The sequence below is a fragment of the Trichechus manatus genome, unplaced genomic scaffold, assembly GCF_000243295.1.
Source record: "Trichechus manatus latirostris isolate Lorelei unplaced genomic scaffold, TriManLat1.0 scaffold00313, whole genome shotgun sequence".
Classification (NCBI taxonomy): Eukaryota; Metazoa; Chordata; class Mammalia; order Sirenia; family Trichechidae; genus Trichechus; species Trichechus manatus.
The window spans coordinates 473,193-492,007 of NW_004444249.1; the positions used below are offsets into that span (position 1 = coordinate 473,193).

The 18,815-nt window shown below is 36.0% G+C and overlaps 1 protein-coding gene across 2 annotated transcripts in view; it reads right to left on the minus strand.

Moving 5' to 3' along the window:
- Window positions 1–579: 579 nt before the first annotated feature.
- The window catches only part of LDHB (lactate dehydrogenase B), a 21,992-nt gene continuing 3,756 nt past the window's right edge, over window positions 580–18,815 (minus strand). For both annotated transcript variants that reach the window (XM_004390632.2, XM_023725463.1), the window contains exons 3-8: window positions 12,461–12,578; window positions 10,255–10,428; window positions 8,258–8,431; window positions 4,366–4,483; window positions 2,485–2,608; window positions 580–944 (exon numbers count right to left, since the gene is read on the minus strand). In XM_004390632.2, the coding sequence (XP_004390689.1) occupies window positions 777–944; window positions 2,485–2,608; window positions 4,366–4,483; window positions 8,258–8,431; window positions 10,255–10,428; window positions 12,461–12,578 (876 nt within the window). In that variant the 3' untranslated portion in view covers window positions 580–776. The remainder of the gene's footprint in view (window positions 945–2,484; window positions 2,609–4,365; window positions 4,484–8,257; window positions 8,432–10,254; window positions 10,429–12,460; window positions 12,579–18,815) is intronic.

The following is an 18,815-nucleotide window of genomic DNA, read 5'->3' on the forward strand; positions in this document are numbered from 1 at the left end:
ATCTAGGTGACTTATCCAAGATCAGTTCATCAAAGATAGAGCTAGCACTCAAGCCCAGTTTTATGTGACATAAAAGCCCATGTTTTTCGCACTACCTAAAGGGACCCCTAGATATTATATGTAAATAGGAAAACTTTGGTTAAAGGAAGTCTACTTTAAATTTCATTCCTAATCCCCATATTCTGATGCCTCCCAGTAGCCTGGATCTGGATTAATTCAGCCCAACTTTCATTTTCCTTCACTATCAAACAGAACTAACTTCAAGAAAGTTAATTCCAACTTTTCAAAGCTCTATTTTAGAGATTCTTCCTTTTAGAGTATTAAGATGGACTTCCTTGTAAGGACCATCCATTGGCCCTAGTTTCTTCTTTAGTTGTAACCTCAAAATGGTAACCATATTTTTAGAACAACAAAAATCATGCCACTAATCCTGACAAAGAATGTTTGTGCTCTTTGGAGGCAGGAGGGTAGATGATATTGGAATTTAGGCAAATTTATGATGTGTGGGAAGAATTATTTGAAAGCTGGCTGACTGAAACCTTCCAGAAACTATTAAAGAAGGCATCTCAGAAACAGAAGCACACTACCATAGTTAATTTTATTTTTCAAGGACTCATATTTTAAACATTAAGCCAAGCATGGGCTTTAATCCTGTGGGCCCAAATTCACATATTTAGGAAGAGAAAAGCAAGCTGTGATCCATGTACATGGATGATAACTAAAGGCTTAAGTTATTCAGATTAGTTTTTAAATTTCTACAGCATAGAGCTCAGGCGTCATAGGTCTTTTAGGTCCTTCTGGATGTCCCACAGAGTGTCTGCACTCTTCTTGAGCTGAGCAACCTCATCATCCTTCAGCTTCTGGTTGATAACACTGGTTAACCCCCGAGCATTCAGGATACAGGGAAGGCTCAGGAAGACTTCATTCTCAATGCCATACATCCCCTGCCAGAAACAGAAAAAGCTGTTTAGATTTAGAAATGAAACCATAGGTAGGAATGGTCACAAGCCCTATCTTTGAACAGAAAGAATTCTAGGATATTTGATAAACATAAACTCATTCTTTAATTTTCATCACTCATAGGCCCATATTTTCCCCAATACTTACGTTCTGAATTAAACTGTATACACCGAACATGCAACTATACACTATATGATGAACCTGGATACTTATAAGAAAATAATACTTTATTGTATTTATTGACACAGCATCCTCTGCTTAGGTAGACTTTTATGAAATGTGATATGTAAGTCTTCAAATTAAATTGCATTCAGATGTGGTTCTCAATGGACAACTTTTCATGAAACCTTAAGTTTGGTATCAAGGTATCATTACTCTTTGTGTTCATGTAAGTTCTTTATTAAAAGAGGGAATTTAAGGTGGTGATCACCCTATGCAGTCTGGAGTAATAGATGGAGATCATTAAAAAACAAGATTGGTTTAACACCTACGAGCTGTTAAAAAATAAAACAGTACAATTTCCAAAACGCTTTACCAGTTTTTATAATTTATTCACAAAGTCATTTTAACTAAAGAATTGATCAAATTACTTAAGCATATTAAACACGAGTTACTTTAATTTTTAGAACTTTTAATTACAAACATTTTACACATACATAAAAGTAGGAAGACTAAACACATTCTTATATATATATATCTCAAGACTCATCAATTATCCAATTTTTACCATATTTGCTTTTTAAAATTTTGCTATTGCATTTTAAAACAAACACCTGACATGTCATTTTACTGAAATACTTCTATATGCATCTCTTTTGCATTTGTGTATAATATTTCTTAAGTTTCTTTTAATCTACTGCATTCTCTCCTTACTTTTACACCCTACAATTAACTTGTGAAAAATGAATCAATTATCCTAAACAATATTTTAATAAAATTTCGTTTGAAAAATAAACAATTTCTATTTAACCTTTTTGATTTTGTGTTTATCTCATGGCTTTGGAATTAAACTAAATTTGTTAAGCCATCAGCTGCAATGTCAAAGGCAATCTACTATTTAATACACCAACTGAAATGAACCCCTATTATACTTCTTCAAGTGGTCAGATATTTTGAGAATGTGCTGAACAAAATTCAGCACGAATATTTAATTCATCACATTCTGTAAGGGAAAATTATAAAAATATACTGGATGACTCCACAGGTTTTGTGATTTTGTCTTAGACTTCTGTTGGAAAAAGGGAAAAGTGGTGTGGAACACTGAGATAGAGATTAGAAAGAATCGTGGATTGGGACTTTATAAACGTTACTTAAAAAAATGCCAGTTTTTCAGTATACTTAAGCTACACAATAATGGAAAAAAAGATTTAAACATAATTGCTATGGTTACTATTGTATTCGCCAAACAATTAGTTATTTTTCAACTTTTCTTTCCTTCTTCTTCCTCTAGTCCTTCTTTGAGTAAATCCACTGATGGAATGCAATGCTAAAAATCACACTATATTTTTTATCAATTTATCTTACCTTCACCATGGTTGACACTGGATGAATCCTGGATAGATTTTTCAAGATGGATTCAATCAGATCAGCCACACTTAATCCAATAGCCCAGTTGGTGTATCCTTTTAGCTTGATGACTTCATATGCACTAAGAAGGAAAAATATATATATGTGTATATATGTATATAAGAGAAAGAATTGAAATCAGACTAAACAGTTACTGAAACCAGACAGCCTGGATTTGACTCCTGCTCTAGCTCTTACTAACTGTGTAACCTTGGGCAAGTTCTTTCACCTTTCCGTACCTCAGGGTCTTCATGCATAAATGGGGATAACAACGGTATCTACTTTAAAAGTTTGTTATGAGTGTTAAATGAGTTGATATATATGTAAAATGCTTAAAACATAAGTACTACATGGTAGGCACTATATAAGTGAAAAATTTAAATAGCTTATTCTGTAAGTAAATATTTATAAAGTCACAGTGGTAAAAATGTATATTTTCCAACCAATCACACGGATTCATATGCATGAACATTACCAAAGACTTTAATGATATCAAGAAACAATAAAAGAAGAAAAGACCTTACATTCAAGGACAAAATAGACTTTGATTCTGAGGTTGGACTTACCATCATAAACTAAAAAACTATGACTAACTTACTTAAAAGCAAAGTGATGGCAATAGCATGCCTGGTAATTAATCTACCACTGACTAGATGGTCTTGGGCAAATGACATTACCCAGGTGAGCCTACATATTTGTATTCGTAAAATAAAAGGATTATGTTAGTTGAAATTCTAAGAGTTCTTTCAACTTCAAATGTTTAAGATTCTTTTCTTCCATATGCAGGTCAAATCCCTGGAAAATTCAAATCACTACAATGGAACTAAATAAAATGATTCTATGTTTGATACATCAGTTAGTCTTATTACAACAATTTTCTGCAAATAATAATAACTAGCATTTATTGAGTGCTTACCAAATGATTAAGTATGCTACATTTATGTATGCATGCGTGTGTGTACTTTACCTAATCTTCACAACCAGTGCATTATACTATAACTTTACAAAGAGGAAAACTGAGATTCAGCTGCAAGGTTCAGTGGTTTCTCCAAGACTACATATCATACTTTTACACAAATAATGCGTGTCTTCCACATTTGTTTGCCAACTTCGCCCTCACCCCATGAGGTATTTTCATAAGCGTGCTATGCTAACTTTTTATACAGCAATATGTAAAAAAAAAAAAATTGGCATAGCAACACTTATGAAAATACCTCGCCAGGAGAGGGTGTGATTGGCAAGCAAAAGTAAAAGGTGCACATTATTTGCATAAAAATACAGTAGTTATTAAGTGTCAATATCATGATTTCAGTCCAAGCCCATGATTTTTACAGTTCTTTAGTCTAAAATGACATGTGATTTTATGATAAGCATGAAGTTTATAGAAAGAGAGAATGGTTGCTGATAAAAGAGGTCGCTTCCAAAAAAAAAAAAAAAAGGATATTTTTAGTTGAGTGTGGAAAGGTAAGTACAGCACAGCATAAACACTCAGCAATCAATTAGAAAGTATTTATTTGAGGCAATTATGAGACTAACAGCTGTCTATGTTTACCTTTTTAGGTAAACCAACCCTATTTATTGATATGAGACAATCTGAAAGCACTTTCACTTATTAATTTCATGTTTCACTCCTGTTGCCTCTACATCAGAATTAATTTCCCTAGGAGATTGTCACAACAAGTTTGACCAGTAAAGTTAGTCTTGTCTGTTGTAAAAGATAACAGCTGCATGCTTACTACATCAAGAGTTTATTTGAGCAGGCAGCCATGAAAATTGTTTATAATTTTATCTAAGTAAAGATGGAATTAAATATCTTAAATCAAGCCCTCTTCCACTGACCTTTCAACCACCATTTTATGCACTTCCTTCCAATTTTCACTGTCATTGTCTGTCCCCATCTCTGGATTCAGTTCCTGGAGAGAAACCCCTGCCACGTTCACTCCACTCCACACTGCCACTGTAAAGACAGATAGACATTTTAGATAGTTCTGTCACAATTTTAAAAAATCCTTTCTTCAGATCTAATCTCTAATGCGAGTTATGAGCAGTGACGCCTGCAGTGCTCCCCTAAAGGCTGACATTTGCCTTCAAATAACCACATATCTGACCTTTTCACTTTCAACCCAAAATAGAATTGTTGTGTCATAATTTCAGAGAATATGAAATTCTTTGTGTCTATATAGGTTTGTGAAACTCACAAGGGATTCTAGTTCCAGACTAGCTTAAACTTTTGGTGTGAGGAATTTCTAACTTTCCTCCTGCTTACTTTTCTGAGTATAATCCTTTTTCTTCTAGAATGAGCAAAAACAAAAAAAAATTTCTAGGATAGGCCCAAATATAGTCTAATTATCTCTAGATCCTCTAATGCCCCAAGTTCAGTCTAACTCTTAAAAGAAACCCCATGTGATCACAGTGCATTTTTCTGGCCTTCACTAGACCAAATATTTCCTTCCAAGAATGACTCCAGAGGCGCAACAGCAAAAAGGTGGTGTTCATCATTGACTGTAAAATCAATTGGAGGCTTTGCTGAACCAAGACAATCCTCTTACTTCCCCTTAACATATGCCATTCAGCCGAAAACATATATTGAAGATCTAGGTATACAAAATGAATTCTCATGACACATGCTCAGAGCCATGGACAAGTTCAGAATCCACTGGGAGAGGCAGACAAGGAAAGAGCTAAAGCAATGCCACATGAGCTATCCCAGAGGTATGGAGAAAGTGCAATAAAACATGAACAAGGACCTACTTAATGTAGGGGAGGAAAGAATCAGAAAGGGCTACAAAAGCAGATGTTTGAACTAGGTCTTGAGAAATAAGCATGTGTTCCTGAGGGACCTCTGAAGGAGAACACTCTAGACTTAGGAAATATGAGCAAAGGCATGGCGTAAAGTCTAGTATGGCTAGAGTCAGCTTTGAAGAGAAAAGCTGTCCATGTCCAAATAAAACCTTCTTTTAGTCCACAAATTCTGCCAATGAATTGGCTTACTGTTCTGAGAAGTGGGGCATTTTCACACCCTTTGGAAAGCTGATGAAAACTATAAAATCTACAGGAGCATACCTATGTGACAATGGTTCGATTCTCTATTATGGAGACAATACAAAATAATATGGAAATATAAAAAAATTCTTGGAAAAAAATGACACAGTAACAAGTCAACAGAACATTGGACAGGATTCAGAAGAAATGATTCTAGTTGTGGTCATGTCACTAACTAGCTGCAGGATCTTCAACAAGTTACCTGTTTTTGCCTCAATTTTTTCCACATTAAAATGCAAGTCTTGATCTACAGAATATGTAATGTCACTTCCAGATCTATGGTTCTAGTCATTATATAATTACAGTAGCTGACATTTATTGAGCTTTTACCGTACATCAGTAAAAGTGCAGTACATTGTATTAAATACTTTTCATATAACAAAGGTAATAAATTATCCTCACAGATGAGGAAACTGAGGCCCAGAGAAGTTAAAAACTTGTGAAGTCACACATCTTGTTAAGAGGGCATAACAGGGTCTAAACTAATGGAGCTATCTGACTAAAAACTTTATATGCTCAAAACAGTTAATATGTTCTAGAGGGAGACGCAAGATTATTAAAACTTGACCAGAAAAAAAATTAAAACAAGCCTTTGAGTGAAGAATACTGACATATTACTATGTGTCAAAAAAATCAGCATCATTATATAAAAGTACAAATAAATCATGTAACCATTGTAAGACAAAGATTAATAACACAGAGCTAAACTCTTTATTAAGATCACATTACAAACTCCCACTAAAATCAAAGGAAAATTTCCATCTTACACGTTTAGGGAGAAAACAGTCCCTTGCATATTATAGCACAGAAATGAATTTAGTAAAATAAATACTATGTTGTGACTTATTACAACTTAACATCATGAGACTATTCAATATATTTTGGTTTAATAAATATGTTTAGATTCATGTAATAGACTCAGAATTCTTCATAAATGCTTTCAGCTGTAATTATTTGGGACAGAAACAATTTAAATGAAAAGAAAAATATTAATTTAAAATAAACATTTAAAAATAGTTTCAAAACAAAGCATTACAAAATAAAATAGAATTTTAATATAATTTTAATGTTGGTCTTTTTACAATGACTAATTTATGTCCAACTATTTTATTTAAATTCTTAAAGAAAATATTTGGGAGCTTTACCATGTGGTCTTTTACTACTTAAGTGATTGATAGTTGTGATTAATGGTTTATTAAAAATCAGATTTCATTTGAAGCAAGATGTATTTCATATTATAGAATAGTGGCACAGGCTATTTAAGAGCTCTTGTTACCCAATTCATTGCTTCTTCAATAAATACCATGGATATAACAAGTCTATTCACGCAAAGTGCGTAGAAGCAAAGACACACCAGCAGCAAGAGCACATCCATTGTCCCGATCTTGGTTTCTAAGTACCATTCCGAGTAAAAGGAAATCACTTGAAGAGCCTGCCACTGGCCAAACCTGGGACAATTTGAGCATTTTAATGATAGGAACAGAATATTCATAGAATAAAATAAAACATGATATATAAATAAATGAATAAATAAATGGGAGAGAAGGGAAAGCTCTCTCTTACAAAATACTCAAAAAAACCCACTGTTGAGTTAATTCCGACTCATAGCAACCCCATAGGGTTTCCAAGGCTGTAAATCTCTACAGAAGCTGACTGCCACGTCTTTCTCCCGTGGAGCTGCAGATGGTTTTGAACCACCAACCTTTTGGTTAGCATGCTGATTAACCTAGCAAACACAAAACTGAGTAATCACAGTTAACATCACCAATAACGGGACACCTGACATGTGTGCGTTTTGGTATAATGCCCTGAATACGGCCCCGGCATCACTTCTCTGCCAGAAGTATTTGTGTCAGAAGTAGATAAGCTCAACCTAATCATAAGAAAACAAAAAACCTAAATTAATGGACAGTCTACTAAATAATTCACCTGACTCTTCACAAATGTCAAGATCGTGAAAAACAAAGACTGAGGAATTGTTTTAGACTAAAGACGATGAAACAGACATAATGACTAGATGCAATATGTGATCTTGGACTGGATTCTGACCTGGGAAAAAAGACTATGGAAGATATTACTGTGACATAGACATTTGCATATGAACTCTAAATTAGATAATATTGTATCAATGTTACATTTTCTGATTTTGATAATTGTACTATGATTTTGAAAAAGTGGAGTCCTTGGTTAGTGCTAACAATTAACTCACTTGGCTGCTAACTAAAAGGTTGAAGGCTCAAGTCCACCCAGGGGGCCTCAGAAGAAAGGCCTGACAATCTACTCCTGAAAAAATCAGCCACTGAAAACCCTGTGGAGCACAGTTCTACTCTGACACATGAGGTTGCCACAAATTGGAATCGATTCAACAGCAACTCGCTTTTAATGCAAAAAAAAACCTTTGTTCTTGGGAAATACACATTAAAGGGTTTATGAAGAAAAGGTCAGGATTACTGCAATTTATGCTCAAATGGATTAAAGAAAAAAGATAAATGATAACTAGCTAGATAGATATAGAGGGAGAGAGAAAAAAAGAATAAATGATAAAGTAAATGAGAAAAGAATACAAGAATTAATTATATTATTCTAACTTTTCTAAAGTATATAAAAATTAAATAAAAAAACTAACAAAAGTTCAGAAAGGCATGAACAACACTGTAAGTACACAGTAAATATTTTCTATTTTTTTTACCACTTGAGTCGCCATGTTCTCCCAAAATCCATCCATGGCAGCTGCTGGGATGAATGCCAAGTTTTTCAGCCATAAGATAGCGAAATCTAGCAGAATCCAGGTTACAACCACTTCCAATCACACGATGCTTGGGTAACCCACTTAGTTTCCAGGTAACGTATGTAAGAATATCCACTAAAAATTTTAAAAATAATACATGTAAGTAAATCAGAACTGTCTTCAACTGCTATGTCAATTAGTGGATACCTTGGCTTTCTCCTCTCCCATCTCCCCATTCCCTAAAAGACATAAATACTGTAACTGATCATAGTTAGCGATAACAGAGGTGAGAGAGATAAGAACAAACTTTTAATCCTTATATTAAGTGAAATTTTAAAACATGAAAAATACAGTATTGTGTTTGCACTATTACTTGCACCAAATCTATAAGATTAATTAACTTATTTTAAGTTGAATGAATGGGAACAAGGGTTGAATGGGATCATAACTTAAGTTTCTCCCACTTCTAATATTCCAAGATTGCAATGACTGCCATCATAAGCCAAAAGCCATTGGTTACTACCTTATCAAGGCAAGATACTTCACATCTTCCTGGGTACGAGATACTGTATAGTAAATTACTGTAATAATGCAGGGTATTTAAATTTTCTACTATTTCATAAAATGATCACTCCAACAGAGCCTTTGCTCCAGTGTGGCACAGCTTGAGACCACACAGAGGTAAAACTTTTGCTAGTCCAGATAGGATCATGGCACTTACAGGTTAATTGTAAAAAGGAGAAACGGGCTACAAGGAAGGCAAGGAGATGCAAGTTAATCTGTACTTTCTACCTCCACACTTGGACACTGCCTAAGACAGTTTAAAGGCATTTTGGACTGGATTATTACCAACTCTTTCTTGCCAACTTCAATTCAATGGGAGTGACTTCCAGGAGCCTGAGATTTTGAAGCTATACCTAGAAAGTTTCATAATCAGTTAGCGATAACTGCCTTAGGCACAGGATGGAGTAACTTAATATGTGCTAGCTATGTGTCATTCCTGTTCTCCATTTATCTGCCACACACATACTTAGAAGCAGTTTTATATATAAGATTTCACTGTTTAGTAGGCCCCAATCCATGTCTGAAGAGGATAAGAATATACTGAAAAAATCTCTGTCCTTGCCTGCTCCCAACTCTCAATATTCAGTAAACTAATAAGGATTTCCCCTGCCTCTTATTCACAGTGCTTCCCTATATGAAGTACCAGAGAAATCAGTCTTGCTGTTTTATCAATGTATCTATTACAGTCAGCAGTAAACAGTAAGTCTGGTGGCAAATGGAATGGCGGCAAAAGGAAATGTGAAATCGAGTGAATTTTAACTGACTAGGCTAAAAAAAAGTAGGATTCTTTCTAATCAAATGTTTTAATGTTTCTTCTGCAAATACTGATTTAGCAAGGAAAGTAGTTTTTAAGTCACAACATTTTGTTTTAGCACCTACATCAACACATGTCCATACAATCAATCAATGTCCATCAATACAGTCTATTTTTTATCTTTAAAACAGGGCTGGCTGAATGGCTTTCTTTCTGCTTTTCGAATTCAATCTGATTCAGTTTTGAGGCATTTTAGTATTAAGGACACTCAAATGTATCTTCTAGAAAACAGTAGGTCAAATATGTTAAGACGTTTCCTATACAATGAAGCCACACTTGAATGTTTCATTATGCATGCCAGACTGCAACAAACCCAGATGAAACCAACACATGAAACTGCTTTATATAAAACTCTTCCCATTTTTGGACATTTGGCCTGGGATCATGCCATCAGTTTTGCAAACACCACTCTTTTGTGGCTAATCACAGGAGACATGTGAATTGCTTCTGTTAGTGAATACTAGAAAAAACAAACAAGCAAAACACACCGTGCACGCGCACACACACGCACACACACACACACTCGACCAAAAAAAAACTGAACTTAGAAGAACTGAGCCCTAGGGTGTGATAACAATACCTGGGTTGGAAACCACGATTATGACGCAGTCAGGACTGTACTTGACGATCTGGGGAATAATGAACTTGAAGACGTTAACATTCCTCTGCACCAGGTTGAGACGACTCTCCCCCTCCTGCTGACGAACTCCTGCTGTCACCACCACAATCTTAGAATTGGCCGTCACAGAGTAATCTTGAAGAAGAGACGCAAAAAAAGTGCTTTAAGACGCAACTCTTCATCAAAACCTATTATATGATATGCTCTAGAAGCATAAACATAAAGAAGCTTCTAAAATTTATATGAAGATTATGTTGTCTGTATTATAAGGTTTTGAAGCTCAATACTCCTATGGCTTCTTTTTTTCGTCCTTGAGCTACACAGAACCAGCCCAACCATAAAACTGGCTCAGAGGATGACCCAAGGAAATAAAGGCCCTGAGTTATGTTTCTGGACTATGAATATGAAATGTCATTGATTTTACAGAACAATGACTTTGCCAGTAAAGAAATGAAGCCTAAACAGTGAGTCCACAGTGAGATCAGATTTGGATTCCAAAGGTCCAATAGTCAGCCTTCCAACAAAGAAAGTGATTTTAAGTGACTTTTAGGCTTGTAACATTAATTAAATCTATGAAAGGGAAGGAAGGTACAAAGTGTTCTTGGCTAGAAACTAAAACTTCAGATTTCCAATACTTAATAATTTAAAGAAGCTTATTCACCTTGGAGCAGTGTAAGTTTTTCTGGAAAAAATTTTTTTTTTCTTGAGAAAGTATGTCATTTTCAAGATATACAGACATTACTAATGATGCTTTGATGTGATCCGTTACTCAGTGGCTCTGGATGATTCACATAATTGAACAGTATTGCTACAGGACTCTTCCCAGTTATTAATACTTTGTCAGGTTTTTCACCATGAAATGGAAACAATAATAGTACCTATACCACATAGAGTTGTTGTGAAGATGATGCAAAATGGGATAATACATGCAAAATGCTTCACACAGTGCCTGGAATATTAATAATTCCATAATAACAGCTATTATTAGTAGTGGTATTGTTAGAATTTTTTGTTCGGTTGTTTTAAATTTGGAAGCGCACATTTCTGTATCTTTATGCACAGCCATGCTGTGGTGGCAGGACCACTGCATAAATGTGGTAATCCAGAACAAAGACAGTTAGACATTTAGGAACTTATTTAGATTCTTCTAGGCTCTCAAATTACTTTTGCACACATATTTTTTGGAGTCTAGAACATTCCTGTGTTCAGATATATGTAAACAAATAATTATGACACAATATCCTAAAATGTTATGTACCAAATATTGTAGAATATACATGGGGAGGGGGTTATACAGATGATCTTTGAGTTTATCCAGAGGATGAATTGGACACAGAAGAAAAGAAGAAAACTGCCAATACTGGACTCACCAGGACAGGAAGACTAATTTTATATCAGGGAGTGAGGGAGGAGAGGAGGACGTTGAGGTGTGTGGAAATGCAGGTGGTGTCCAAATTGTGAAGGTCTGTGTATGCCCTGTTAGAGGTTTTACAATATAGGTAACAGTATGTTAAAAGGTAAGAAATCTTTTAAAGAAAGAAAGATATCCAAGCTTTCAGTTTAGGAAAAACATTCATTTTAGAAATAAAGATAACTGGTGTGGCCTTGTGGAACATGGAGTACATGATCGCTTTCTACATATATTTCCAGTATGAAAACGTCAATTTGCTATGTTGACATTTTCAGAAAAATAGAAAGAAAGTGGCACTCTACAAATTAATGAAAGAAACTTGGTCTTTGGGAGACAGATGTTACAATAAACCAGACAATAGTATAAATCAGAATTCGTTATTTTCTTCTAGTGACTTACACCAATGATCACTTATGGCTAACAAACTCATTTTTAATGGTTGTCCATTAACAAGGAAATGTAAATTTAATAGATTAGAAAAGTAAAACAGAATATAGAAATAAAAACAATTTCTTTATAAAATGGGAAAAATTCTTCTACAATTAGAAGAAAATTTTGTAGTCTTTGAGGAAAATTACTAAACAAGATCATGAACATTTTATTGCTAAGTTACTGAAATAACTGTTTCAAAATTTCAATTTTTTCCAACTAAAAAATAAGTCTATTATGCTGTATAATACATTCCAAATGTACTTTTTTTTAACATTAAATAAATCAATTTAATCTTAAATTGCTTTGGGCACAAAGCGAATCTACCTTTATCTGCTACGATTTTAGGTGTCTGAAGAAATAAGCTCCCATGTTGCAGATCCATCATTTCTCCTTTGAGTTTATCTTCCAAAACATCCACAAGGGCAAGTTCATCAGCCAGAGACTATAAACACAAAAATGGGTGTTAGTACTAAACCATCTAGGATGCCTCTGCTCCCAATCCATTTGCTCACAATCGATTTCAAAGAATCCTTTTTAATTGGCTAAGCATTGAATGTCTAAAAACCTTGAGAGTTTTCACATGGAAGCCCAGTGTGCTCTTTTGACAATTTCACCCTATACATCTTCAGTAATGACCTGTTAATATTTAAGACACCGATTTTTCAGAATTTCATGTTCTACTACTCAATAGAACTCAATTAGGATGATACACACTATGCTTTAAGAATAAGTAGACTTAAAGATTCTTTATGAAACCAACTTGGTTCAACAGCAGCCACATGGTGAACAAGTCTTCACATTAATGGGGGAGGGTTGAAGAAAGAAACTCACACAGGCCAAGAAACAACCTTGGGAAGTGTGTCCATCCTTAAGGTCACCCCTGGTTTGGAGCGGGTCTGAGAGAAGAGATTTGGCTTAAACCACCAAGAGTTTGAATTCAGTTTAGAGTAGAAATTGGATCCCTGGTTGAAGCTTGCAATCCTCAGCTTGGCACTGTACAAACCCAAATATCTTTATCTTGAGCAGGAGAGTCTCAGGGACAGATGGGGCCAAGACTGGTAGAGTTTCCATGTACAACCAACCTGGACTTGTGCCTCTAACACTTGTATAATCCTAGTGTTCTCTTGTTTTATATTCCAACTGTCATTCTCTGTTCCCCACCAAAAATAAAACACTATCCAAATAAATCCACTATTTAATCTTTATCTAGTATCATAATTTTTATGTTGTCTGAATCTCTAACATGAATAAACCAAACCAAACCGAACCGATTGCCATCGAGTCAATTCCGACTCATAGCAACCCTACAGGACAGAGTAAAACTGCCCCATGGGGTTTCCAAGGAGAGCTTGGTGGATTCAAACTGCCAACTCTTTGGTTAGCAGCCAAGTTCCTAACCACTGTGCCACCAGGGCTCCGAACATTAATAGTGGGAGGGAAAACCAAAACCCTGGATCCTTCCTTTGGGTAATCATATGTACTTCTGCAAGTCCTTGATCTCTTCTGTTTATAAAAATGGCGGTGGGGGGAGGTGTCAATAGAGATCCATCTAATCAACCTTCCAGCTTTGAAACTGAGTTATGTATTATAGAAGTCCTCGACTTACCACTCTTTTAAAAAATGGTTATCCCTCATAACTAGAGTCTTACATTTACTGTTTTTAGGGCTGCTAACAAAATAATCAGCAGAATAGACTGGACTAGGCTAGAATATAGTATCAGCATTTGAGCACACTTGAAGGTCAAATACCTCTTCCAAGGACAATATTATGATCAACTGGGGAAGAAAGGTAGGTAACTGGGGTTCAGGAAGCACTTGGAAGGATAAGGTACAGTAGCCTGGGGTAGAATGTGGAGCATTAGGAAGACAGTGGCCACAGAAAGCAAAGAAGCAGAAAGAAAGTTGACAGGGCCAATGAGAAACCTTGACCTACTTCAACAAGCTAGCTAAGGCAGGTCCTGCTCCCTGTAGGAGGATGACAAATGAGCACAGTCCCTGACTCAAGAAGTTGAGTGGCTGGCTGGACTTCAGAAGACAGCTACAACAGGCTTGCTTGTGAGGGCTTCTCTGAGCCTGAAGTCTCTCTCTGACTGAACGTGTTCTTGGTCCTAAGCAACTGAGTTAAATGCAAACTTATGAAAGGATTATTTTGTGAGTTTGCTATTACATAGTAAAAATTTTCTCATTTCCATTTTTACCAAATACTGGTATTAGAATGTTATCTATTTTTATTTAAACATGTTTTGATGCCTTTAAAGCTGTTTTATTCCTTTGCAGCTTCTGACAAGACCGCACAATATCCTCATTTGTGTTTTTTTAAGTCCTAAATTAAAACAGTATAACTTAATAATAGCCATAGCATACTGTCAAGGTACTAAGTGCTAGGAATAGCATTCTTATTTTAGTAGCATCACATGTGTGGGGATGAAGTCAACAAGGCAAAACAATTTAAGGCTTAGTGGAATAGGATGTCACAGTCACAGGATCTCAGATCCTGTCTTTTTGTTTCAGTGGGTGTAGAGAATTGGCTGAGAAATGCACACTCAGCTGGTAAGGAAGGAAGAGAGCCAATACTCTTAAAAAAAAAAAAAAAAAATGGAGTGCTGAATTTAGCTGCATCTGCACCAATGAAGAGTCTCCAGTGTAGAGGATACAAGCAGATGTGTGGCTAAGTACTAATGCTTGCTGTTTGGTTTAAATAAATCTCCCTCAGAATTCACAAATTTTATAGCTTTTGAATTCATTATATGTTTATTTTGTTTAAGCTGTATGTATATTTTAAATGGTCTGAAACAGCAAAGTCAGTAATTTTATTAAGGAGCAAGTCAGTTAGAAGCCGAAAATATCATTGTCAAACCCTTGTTGAACATATTACTAAATCGTCTTTTAGTTTGAAGTCCTGTGTGGGCTAGATGCAGCCATAATGTTTTGCCTGTAGTTCCTCTTAGCTAATAAATTACTGCCACCTGTGCCTTGATAGTTGCTGGCTGCATTTATATATTGAAGTGTTTAATCTGCATGGAATTTTATGGGAGGAAAGGATAACATTTTCCAAATGATTCATTAAATGGCCAAGCACCACGTCATCAATAGTTCTCCCCTACCCCCGAAATGCCACTTCTACCTTATTATTAAATACAATTTGGGCATGTTTCTGGGCCTTTAGTTTGTTCTATTCATCTGTCTATTCTTGTACAAATGCTAAATTCCTACTTAAGTCCTACTTTCATGCCAAGTCCTCCACTGCAAAAACTACTTTGCAACGTGTCCGTAATTACAACACCCCTCTGACAAGACTTCTTATGCTGTGTTCATACCACAAGAAGGCAGCTACAGTTGACTGAACCAAGGACAGACACTCAGTCCAAAGACAGACATAGACCCTAAGGGTTTATGATAACCGGGCATAGAGTTTTTGCACAACTACAACATGATGATGTCAACATTCAGACCCTTCTCCTGGTTGTTAAAATGCAGAGACTGTGATTGGTAGTGGGGTGGCAGCCAGGCTAAAGCAAAAGCTATGATCCAATTCCACAAAATATAGGTGCAGTTTATTAGATTAGCTGTTGTTGGGTGGCGGCGAGTTGATTCTGACTCATTAGACTAGTAGAAGTAGTCATTTAGTATATATTTATTATTCAATACGCCAAGCATCATTCTACTAGTCAGGAATACAGTAATGAACAAATTCACCAAAGCCCCTGCTCTCATGGGATATATCGAGAATAAGTAAACAGATTAATATGATTTCAGATGGTGGAAGTGCTAAAAAACCCATTGCCATCAAGTCGATTATGACTCATAGCAACCCTATAGGACAGAGTAGAGCTGACCCATAGGGTTTCCAAGGAGCTGCTGGTGGATTCAAACTGCAGACCTCTTGGTTAGTAGCCAAGCTCTAAATCACTGTGCCACCAGAAGACTATAAAAGAGAAGACCATAAAATAGGGTGATGTGAAGGTTACTGGGAAGGAAGTGTACTTTACATCGAGTAGTTAGGAAGGCCTGCCCGAAAAGGTGTGACACTTGTGGAAAGACCTGAACGACAAGGACGGACTAACCCCATGAAAGTCTAGGGAAGAACATTCCAGGTAAAGGGAAAAGCAAGTAAAAGGCTTTAAGCAGAAAGAAGTTTGGTGTTTTGGAGTAAAAGGGCAAATAGTAAGAGATGAAGTTAGAGATGGTACAACTACAGTGCTTTGGAAGGGTGCTACTTTTACATTTTTATTTGAATGCTGCACCCTGGAATTGTGTGCTCTGTGGCCCTGTCTGAGAGACAGGCAGGGACAGATCTGTGAGGTCTCACAGGATTTCATGTATGTGTGTAGTAAGTATGTGTTCATGTTAAAAGAGTTTTACGTAGGGGGGATACTACTTTTATAAAAGTTCAGCGTGGTTATTATGTAGGCAGTGGTGGGGTGGGGGGCAAGAGAAGGAGCAGTAAGGAATTGAGCCTTCTACATAATGATAGGAGGGAGCCTCCATTGTCTTCAAGAGCTTAGATAAAGCATATGTCTCCTCAACCTCTATCTCTAATGTCCTAGCCGCACTTAATTTCTGGGGGCAAAAAAATGTCTGTCCTCTATAAAGGATACTAGCTATGAACTTAAAAAGGTCATATCTGGCACTTTTAAGATCTGTGTGATCTTAAACAAATCACTAAGCCTTCTGAGTTTCTTTTTTTCAACAATGATGTATGGAAGACAACATCCCTTCCCCTCCCTCTGTAACATTCAGGGAGGAATAAATAAGGTAATATACAAACACCTGACACACAGTAGGTACTGCTATTTGTCCTTCGGTGTCTCTGGATGTTGCAAACATTAAACGCACTTGGCTACTAACCAAAAGGTTGGAGGTTCGAGTCCACACAGAGTCACCTCGGAAGAAAGGCCTGATGTGCTACTTCCGAAAAAATCAGCCATTGCAAACCCTATGGGGCACGATTCTACTCTGACCCATGTGGGCTTGCCATGAGTGGAAATGACTTGGTAATGGTTTTTTCTTTTCTTTTTTCAAACTAGTGGGGTTTCCAATCCTTACCAAATATTAATAATAATTTTAAAGTACTTTAATCTTTATCCATTAAAATGATTTAGAAATTTGTAATTAGTAAAATAGTCTTTTAACAAGATAGTCATTCTTTCTTGCATTATTTTTCATACGTTCGAAAACACTCTTAATTAGATACTCTCCGCATACCTCCTAAGGCACTGTACTCCCATTTTGTAAGAGATAAAAGGAAGGGAGTGTTCAATCGCAAAACAGAAATCGTGACATGTATTTGAAGATTCCTACTGTGTCAGTAGCAAGGTCTGTTCTCTCCAGCACTTGAGTTGGGCCAAAGTATTACCTAACTTCAGACACAGTCTCAACTAAATTATTTACCAAAGAGAATTTTATATCTATGATAAAACGGACCATAGAGGGATTCTTTCTAAAATTATGATAGCTTAGATGTAGTTGTCTGATGTGTCCAAATTTGGAAATAAGCAGGAAGAAAGAAAAATCTCTAGCTAGTATTTCATTAAGACTCTTAAATTTTTAACTGCCTAAATACTAGCCTAGAATAATAATAATAAAACTGCAAAGTCACTATGGTTAAGAGTTCAGAGTTCTGGGTTCAAAATACAGCTCTACTACTCCCAGCCGTGTGACTGTGGGCAAGTTACTCAATCTCGTTAAGCCCCAGTTACCCAGTTCTTATCTCTTGAGGTGGGTGTATAAAATGAAGCATTGTATTTAAAATACTTTGAACATGGTAAGCACTCAATAATTTAAACAAGAAAAGGAAAGAAATGAGAGCTGGAACACTGTTTGGTTTTACTGGTATGAACATGGAGCACGAAACTGTGATTATTTAAATCCCCTGCAATTTGGGAAGCAGGTATCCCAAATCTCAGGTACCTAGTCAATTAAAACTAGCTAGAAGAAATGCAAAAGAATAAAGTTTTTTGTGTTTTTTTTTTGGCATACGCTACATATTTTAGATGACCTCTCTGATAAGTGCTTCTCAGCGAAGATTCAGAATTTGTTCCTTACGAATTTAACTTTGCACACAGAAATATGCTTGGGTAGGAGTTATTCAGGCAGCCCTTATATGTGATACAAAGGGACAGTGTGCTCTACTAAAGCGAGGCAACGTGTTATTTTCTTTGGTTCCTCCATTTAAGGCAGCCATCAGAAAGAACAAGTAATCTATTCAGTGAGGTAAACAAGAAAAGGGCTTGTTTCCTCAAAAGTCCTTGTGGACTAAAGAAAACTAACTCTGGTTACAACTGTAAGAGTTACACATAAGGCAAGTCAAAAGTCTACAGAGGTAAGTAGGGCAAATATAATCTCGAGTAGTGGAAGGTGATAACAGTATGGTGTCAGTGTTAAATTTCCTGATGTGGATCATTGTACTGTGACTATGAGCATGGCCTATACTTAGAAAACTCAAACAGCCACCTTACAGATTACTTATTAATTACAAAGGGAAAAGGGACCTTTGGGCAATGGAGAAAGCTTGCTGTTATCACTTTAATCAGTAGATTTAATGCAACATCACCAATAATTATAAGTTTAACATCATACGTCTCCTGATGTGAGGCACCAATGATATGAAATCACCTACCTGCACTCTCACGCAAAAAATTTAGCCTGAGCATAATTACAAGGAAACATGAGACAAACC